This window comes from Rhagoletis zephyria, unplaced genomic scaffold (genome assembly GCF_001687245.7).
Source record: "Rhagoletis zephyria isolate East Lansing unplaced genomic scaffold, Rhagoletis_zephyria_1.1 Rzeph_scaffold_05530, whole genome shotgun sequence".
Taxonomy (NCBI): domain Eukaryota; kingdom Metazoa; phylum Arthropoda; class Insecta; order Diptera; family Tephritidae; genus Rhagoletis; species Rhagoletis zephyria.
The window spans coordinates 1-8,439 of NW_016162613.1; the positions used below are offsets into that span (position 1 = coordinate 1).

The window sequence follows — 8,439 nt, forward strand, 5'->3', positions numbered from 1 at the left end:
GATCCCATACGGACTGCGGTGAAGGACAGATAGTCAACTCTGAAGAATTTAGGTTCGCTTCGCCGGTATGTCTGAAACAGATACAAGCATCTTCAAAGTGGAAGTTCTTAGTTTCTTTGATGCCTGTGACCAATTAGGAAATGAAGTCGGAAACAAAAATCTGCGGATATAAAATTTTAACCAATAAAAACATACAAAATGAAATTACTCTCAGTACGAGAGCCAATGGTTTTCTCTCTTGCCTGGGTACGCGCAGATAATAACAAGGAAGGTCATGAGCAATGACCGTCGGGCAAACGCGTGAATCCAAACGCGGCTTGGGTTACACTCTTGGAATAATCCAAAAATTAATTTACTTGCAGCTCCTTCGACTGAGTACCAAATGGTGATGAGACGTACAGACATGCTAGTTATAAAGGAAACGCTTACTTGACTATAAGAAAGCGAAAATATTGGATCTGCTGATTATATCTAGTAAAAAAGTTATCATGTGTCCCATACGGAAATTCTAAGAAGGCCTCATAATTGAACTTGCCTCACTTGTCAGCTAAAAGATAGAAAAGAAAATGTCCAGCATTTCCTCCGTGAATGCCATGACATTCAAAAAAATTTGGCGCAAAGCATTAGGAGAAAACATAGTAATAAAACCAGCGGATTCATTTAAATTTTCTATGAGCAAAGTAAATCGGTAGATTCATCAAAAATTCTGGTGGCTCGACCAAACAATCTAGGATAAAACTCATTCCCTATGAGAAGTGTATCAAAATGATGGAAAAATGCCGTAATTATATTCCAGAAAGCACCATCACAAACAAACCAACATGCATCTGATAACAACCCCAACGATTTTAACTGGTTTTAGATCGCCATATATTCATTGTAGAATTTTCTAAAAAAATAAGCTCGAAAAATGTATTATTTTTATACGTTGGTGCGATATTTGTAAGTACCAGCAGAAGAAGTGATAGATCCATGAAAATGCATACAAAAATGATCAGAACGTCGAGCCGAGTCGATTTAGTCAAGACTGCTCGTCTATATGTCTGTTTGAACGCAAAAGAGTGACTCAGTTTTCGAGATATTCAACTGAAATTTAGTAACTGTATGCAATTTTTATTGTATTAATCATTTGCAGGAACCCGCAAGATCGGACCACTATAATATATAGCACCCATTCAACTGTCTGTTCAGATATGAGATTTTTTTTATAACCCTTCCATTTATGCAGCAAGGAATATGGAATTCCGCACACGTTTCACCCGTTATCAACAGAAAACTTATGGTGAAAATGAAGAAGACCGAGTCACTATAACATATAGCCTTTCAAACCCCTTCATTTGAATGGTTAAAACCGAGAAATTTAGTGGGCTATTTTCTAGGTTAGGTTGAAAAGGCTGCTAGACTTAAAGGAAGGCAGCTCACTTAGGCGAAGTCGGGGGTCCATTGTGATACCACATGGATCCAAAACCCCTAGGTTAGGTTAGTTTTAGGTGGCTGCCCTTTGTAAGGGGCGCACTTAGACCGTAGAAGTTGGTCGCTGAGTGCGGAGAACGAAGTTTCGCAGGCGGCCAATCTTAATATCGGAGAGATCATCTGGACCTAAGCCGCAATCTAGCAAAAGCTGGACAGATTAGGATCAAAATGCTGTGACGACTCCACCTCACCTTCCTCCATAGAGCTGCGACTAACGGGGTCCGGTAAGACGGGGTCCGGTACACCCATTAGAACCGAGAGATTCGGCTCACGAGCTTAAAGAGATATTGAGACCGCCCCGGTCTACTCTCAGCTAGAAAGATCTCGCCGTGGAACATGCCTCCAGCGTTCGCTGAGTTGACCCGAGGACCATATTCCCAAGAGAAGTCCACACTTAGTCAACGGAACTCCCACCTTCTCTCTTCTTGGTGATAATTCATAAAGGGCTCCGGCTCTCACCAGTTAATCAGCCGCACAGTTTCCTGCCATATCACTATGGACTGCCACCAAGACAAGTCTGACAAAGTAGTACTTCGACGCTATCCAAAGCGAATTTAAGGCATTCCTCAATAAGCTTCGAGTGTGCCATAAGTGAGCCTGATTGCCGCCTGGCTCTCTGAGTAGATGTTAACCTCCCTCACCGCCATTGCGCCTAACTAGCAGCAGACAATCGACTGGTTTCTTAATAGCAGCAACCTCTGGCTGAAACATACTATAGTGATCCTGAAGCCTAAATTTAAGGTTGATGGAGAGCTCACTGAAAAAAAAAACACCTCCATCGACCCTTCCATCAAGCTTCGTCCTATCCGTGTAAAAGTTCACCGTTGCCTCCCTAAAACCACCGCTTTGCATCCATTCATACCTAGAAAAGGTATGCTTTGATAAATAGCTAGCTGGAGAAAAAATCCGTACACCTTAAACCAATTCGTGGAGTTTACGAACCTGAGCATAGCCGCTGCCGTATTCCAAACTTATCAGTTGCGCTGGGACCAACTCATAAACCTATAACTATCGTAATCGTAGAGTAAGTGCCTGATTGCTTTGGGCTCTTCTTCGTGGTGACAGCTCCTGCAGAAGTCATTGTAACTGACCCCGAGGCATTATGTATGGCTTCCTATCAGGATATGTCCTGCGGGCGGGCCAATGGCCAGTAACAAATCGTCCTTATTGAGACTGAGAATTTCTCTCGATCTCCGTATATTCCATTTCGGCCAAATAGGCTTCGTTTCATTGCAGGTTGCAGTGCGCTCCCATCTGGTTACCGCTTCTAATTTCTAAATAATCATGTAAAGTCTACCGAGAAAATTGGTTTTGTTATTTAACTCCTTTATATAAATATGTACATATGTAGTGAAGGTACAAAATTTGTTTAACTCCCACCCAAATAATTTAAATTCAGTAATCGGTTTAAGTAAAATTTTCTGATGCTCATGAAAGATATGAATTATTATTTTTTAAATATTTTGTAAAAAAAAAAAAGAGCGCATATAGTGAGCGCTTGGATGGTTAGAGCTGACCCTGATTATAAAATATTTGAAAATATACGATGAATTAGTATGACGCATAGATAAAATATATAAATCTTAAAATACTAAATCAACAAAAACACGCTCGAAATCTTTCAGATTATCCCCAACCCATAGCCCCCATTTGATTTAAAAAGTCATAGCTATGCATATTGCGCCTCCACCCTCACCCCCACCCCGTATCTCATAACCTACACTACTACAACTNATATAGTGAGCGCTTGGATGGTTAGAGCTGACCCTGATTATAAAATATTTGAAAATATACGATGAATTAGTATGACGCATAGATAAAATATATAAATCTTAAAATACTAAATCAACAAAAATACGCTCGAAATCTTTCAAATTATCCCCAACCCATAGCCCCCATTTGATTTAAAAAGTCATAGCTATGCATATTGCGCCTCCACCCTTACCCCCACCCCCTATCTCATAACCTACACTACTACAACTAAATACCGTTTATACTTATATTTCTCAAACCCTTAAACGCAACTCTCCTGCTGCGAGTACATCAATGGCGTTCGCACCGTCACAATTTCACGCGAATACGATTTCCCGATGGCCGAGAGCCCCGACAACGAGCTGCTCGGACTCGTCACTGCCGCAGTCGTCGTAGCCGAACCGAGACCGCTGCTATTGCTCGATACCAGCATTTGACCGGTGGCTTGCTGTTGTTGCAGCTGTTGCTGCTGCTGATGTTGTTGATATGTTGGTGGCATTGGCAGCGTACCATGATGATGATAAACACTGCCAGTGCTACCTTGAACAACTGCTGCCGCCGCCATCATTTGCAGCATAGATGAGGCGGATGTATTGTGCGTTTGTTGTTGTTGATGCGATTGTTGCTGATGCGCCAGTTGCTGTTGCTGTTGCTGCTGCTGCTGATGATGATGGTTGTGTGGCAGCGTATGATAGCCGCCAGGATGTGAGGGCAAGGTATACATCTGCACTGTGCCGGGCGAAACCGTTGATGGCGTACCCTGCGAGGCAGGCGATGAGATACAAGGCGGGAATGGCGACACTGAGGCGGAAGAGGAACAGCCACCATTGCTGCCGGCATTTGCCGCTGTTGCCGTCGCCGTTGTTGTTTTGTAATGATCGATTTGCGCGTATATCGTTGGCTCTTCGAAGTAGTCATAGGAAGGTGGCGGTGGCTGTTGCGCTGCCGCTTGTGGCTTATGGCGTTGTAATGTGCTCGCACCGGCATTGGCTGGTATGCTGGGTAGCAATTTGCGTACGCTGGAGCCATGCGGCAGTGTGCCACCGATTGGCACGGACATGTTGTTCGTATTTATGCCAGCGCCCTGCAGCAACATGCTGCTGCTGCAATCGACAGAAATCGATTTTTTGGGCATACTAGTGGAGCTGGCGCCGCCAACGGCAACGCTGCCGGGTGCAAGTGAGAGCTCTGCGTAGTGTAGCTCGTCGTCCTGTAAATAGAAGAAAATTGCAAATGTTTAGAAACAAAGAGCGACTAAACGATATGGTTTTGCGGGATTGCAAGGATGTTATTTGAGATGCGTAAATTTGTTAGTATTACAAAGCTCAACGCAATTTCAACAAGCTCATTGATTAACCCTTCTGCAGTGTTTGGTGGGTAAATTCCAATAATGTTTTGGGTAATTTGGACCCAATAATAGAAAATAGTAAATTTTTAGAAAAAAAACAAACGATTGAAATATAGTCCATTCTTCAACAATCCAAGTAAATCCAAGTTTCAAATTTTGTACAATATTAGAAAAAAAATCAAAAAACTTTCGTAATTTTTTTTAATTAGATTCCGTAGTAAGATACTGAGTATGCAGTTTTATGGCCCTTTGAATTCTAGTAGAACAAAGTATAAGTTTCAATTGGCTAAAAATTACTGTTGATTGATGAGACGGAGTTCTTAACATTTTTTCCTACCTTTTTTTGCTGAAAATTGGTTTAATTTTTCATTATATTCGGTTATCCTTAGTAAAATTTGGCGACTTATATTTTAGTGAAAGTTTTAACCACTTATAGCCCATTTTTTAACCAATAAACCCCCACCAGAAAGTCCCTTCGACCTAATTTGACTGTAATAAACGCTTTCGATTGAAAAACGTGTTTCGTTTGTTTTATAATTCTAGTCAGTGGCCAAAATTAGTTAAAATAAGAACAATTTTAAAGATGTAATTTTCATTTCGTAAAATAGCGTTATTTATACGAGTAGTAAGTAGTTCCTTCAAACGATGCATTTCAATGTGCATACATGATGAAAACTTTGTGCAAAATTCCTTTGGGATTATGAAGTCTACTACATTTTATGACTTCCGCCAAAAATTTTTCGGAAACAATTTTAAGATTTAAGTGAGCTGCACCGATTTGAAAATACCTCCAAAAATCGTATTATTTTGATTACGTTGATGAAATTTCTAAACATTTTTGTGCATACGTTCTAAGCAAAAACTCTGCTAACAGTTAAATCGATTTCTTGGAAAAATATTTTTTAAAACTCAAATACTCAATTTTTGGAAGTATATACTCGATTTTTGGAAGTATATTCAAACAGGTCCAGCTCACGTAAAACTTAATATTTTTCCGGAATATTTTGGCGGAAGTTTCAAAATATAATAAATTTTATATTTCCGATGGAAAACAGTACCAATTTTTTCGTATGAAGAGTGATGCACCCTAATACATAGATATATGTATATGTATGCAATATTTTATTGTTATTGGTTGCATAAAACTATGGAAAATTCCCCATATCTATATAAAATTTTGAATCAATATAATAAGATTACTGCGCAGATTAAATATAAATGTGAACCAGGTTTAAAAGGCGTCGACGAGGGAAATCAGCAGGGGCGGATTTCCTCCATCAAATATAAAACCAGCAAAGTATTTTAAATCATCCCGATTACTTTCCAGAAGTAAGGATTCTGATTTATACAAGTCGGTGCTTAGTTCACATGAGTTTCGCAAAAATTAAAAAAAAAAATGTATCTTGTAAAACAAAACTTATATGTTTGTAATGTTTTAGAGACACGTATTTTAAGAACACATACAATGCCCACGAACCTATCTTAAAATTTCTTCTTTAAGCCATCAATGCCAAGATACATTTCAATTCCAAATTTTTAGCTGACACATTGTCTCCGGACAAACTCCTTACGCAATTAATGCAAAATAATTCCACAAAGTTATTAAACATTCAATTTTGTTGTAAAACAAAGTAATTAAAACTTTGGCCGATTGTCTACACGAAATCATCCTTGTGCAAGCACGTGTACCTACCAACTAACTTTATCTGAAGGTTCATATTTACACTGCCACATTATCGCCAACGCGACAGCCGTCACCGACGTAGAACCATCCGTGTATATACGCGCTATTCGCGCAGCATTTCATTATCTATGTATGTATTGACGCGCGGACGCCATCAATGACGATGTCGCGCTGGCAACACAAATGCCTACCGCCAACTTTTACTTTAAAAACATGCCACATAGACCCATACATTCTTAGCCATTCCGCCGAGCTCAACAAAAACAAAAGCTCGCATTTTGAAAGGGAAATGAAAGTAAATAAAAAACTTGAAAATTTTGTAGAGCATAAAAAGTAAAAGTTCTTTAAAAACTTGCTAAGAGTATGACGAAAAGGTCAGTATCTAACAATGAAACCCACAATGACAAATTTATTTTGTAAAGGCGGAGGGATCTAATTTCACCAAGTTGATATAACAGTTGGTGTGCGAATGTATGTATATGTATGCACACAAGTGTGAATGCGTGCGGGTGTATGCCACTCACCTTATTGCTTTGGTACATGCCAAGCTCGTCTGTCGATGGCTTACAGCTGATTTCCGCTTCACTGGTTGTGGACAGATGGCCGGATGGTGTTTGTGTTGCTGATTTCTGTTTGTATTCACCATCGACTGCAAAGAAGGGAATAAATTTAAAGTTATTTTTGTGGAATGATTTGACGTTTGTAAATACTGTAGAAACTTTTGATGGTTTTCATCTATTTTATGAATAAGTTAAAGATTTTTAGCCGACAATGAGCCCAATGGTAATTGCTTGAATATAATAATTTTAGAAAAATATGTAAGGTTTAAACTATCAATTTTTATTTTAAGAATACTATTATTCGGTATATCAAATCTATTTGATGTAAAATCTTCAAAGACCTGACCATTATGATCCATTTGTATGACATGACCAGACCAGCGTAGCCATTGAATTTTAAGTCGCCACACTATGTCGATATTGTTGTAAAGCTCGTACAGCTCATTGTCCATCGTCTGCGATATTCGCCAATGCTAACGCGCAAAGGCACGTAAATCTGTCATAGTATCGTTATCTCGAAAACTCCAAGAGCGTGATATTTGAACGACATCAGAAGACTTCACTTCTCAATTGCCTACTCAGTGCAAAGTAGCACTTGTTGGTATGAGTGATTCTCTTTTGGATTTCAAGGCTGGCATTATTATTGGTGGCGAGCACAGCGCCAACTAAGAAGAAGAAGAAGAATGCTCGTTTCCAAATAAACGAAGTCATCTACTTTTTCAATTGTGCTACTGTCAAAAGGGACGTGGGTGCCAATATGCTTATGCTCTGACTGTTTGTGTGATGATAGGATATATTTTGTTTTATCCTTGTTTACCACCATTCGCATTGCTACTCCATCTGATTCCGAGAAGGCAAAACAAACGTAGCCCTCGTTTTTACCGATGATGTCTATGTAATCGGCATAAGCCAGCAATTGCACTCTCTTGTAAAGAATTGGCCCTCAGCGGTTCAGTTTTACGGCTCTTATTATCTTCTCCAACATCAGATTAAAGAAACCACATAAAACGAAGTCACCCTCTATGAAACCCCGTTTGGTAGCAGGGGGGTTTTCCTAACTCTGACGGAGCTGGTGGTATTGCTGAACGTCATTTTGCACAGCCGTATTAGTGTCGCGGTGATACCAAATTCATACATCGCGGCATATAGTTTTCGCCCTGCCGTAGCGGCTTTGAAATTGACAAATACATAGATAGTGGGTATCGATTACATACTCGCGAGTCTCTTCCGAGATTCGGCGCATTTTGCCAGGTCTGATGCCACACTGATAGGAAACATGATTATGATTTCATTTTCAAGTCTGCTCGAAATCAATTTACATTTACCAGTGCAGTCTGTTCTTAGTATACGTGTAGTTGAGTTTGATCTAGAATGACGTCCAAGGCAGCGGTGAAGCAAGTGCGGACTATGCCTCCGCCACATATGTACCTACTGGCTTCACAATCATGGTGTACTTCGACCGAAAGCTGTAGGGACTGCACACCATTAATGAAATTAAGAAATATTTATATTCCTTTTTACACCAAAACAATATAAAAAATTAAAAAACCCTAATTTAAAAAATGCAAAAAATTTTAAAATAAGTAAAATTAGTTTCTTAAAATTAAATGAAATTTGAAAAA

General features: G+C 39.5%; 1 protein-coding gene across 1 annotated transcript in view; it reads right to left on the reverse strand.

The window, feature by feature from the left end:
• Nucleotides 1-3,225: 3,225 nt before the first annotated feature.
• The window catches only part of side-VI (sidestep VI transmembrane protein), a gene marked incomplete at its 5' end in the record, with an annotated part of 38,266 nt that continues 33,052 nt past the window's right edge, over nucleotides 3,226-8,439 (reverse strand). Inside the window, 2 exons of the mRNA XM_017627838.1 lie at nucleotides 3,226-4,435; nucleotides 6,782-6,906. Coding sequence (XP_017483327.1) covers nucleotides 3,488-4,435; nucleotides 6,782-6,906 — 1,073 coding nt within the window. The remainder of the gene's footprint in view (nucleotides 4,436-6,781; nucleotides 6,907-8,439) is intronic.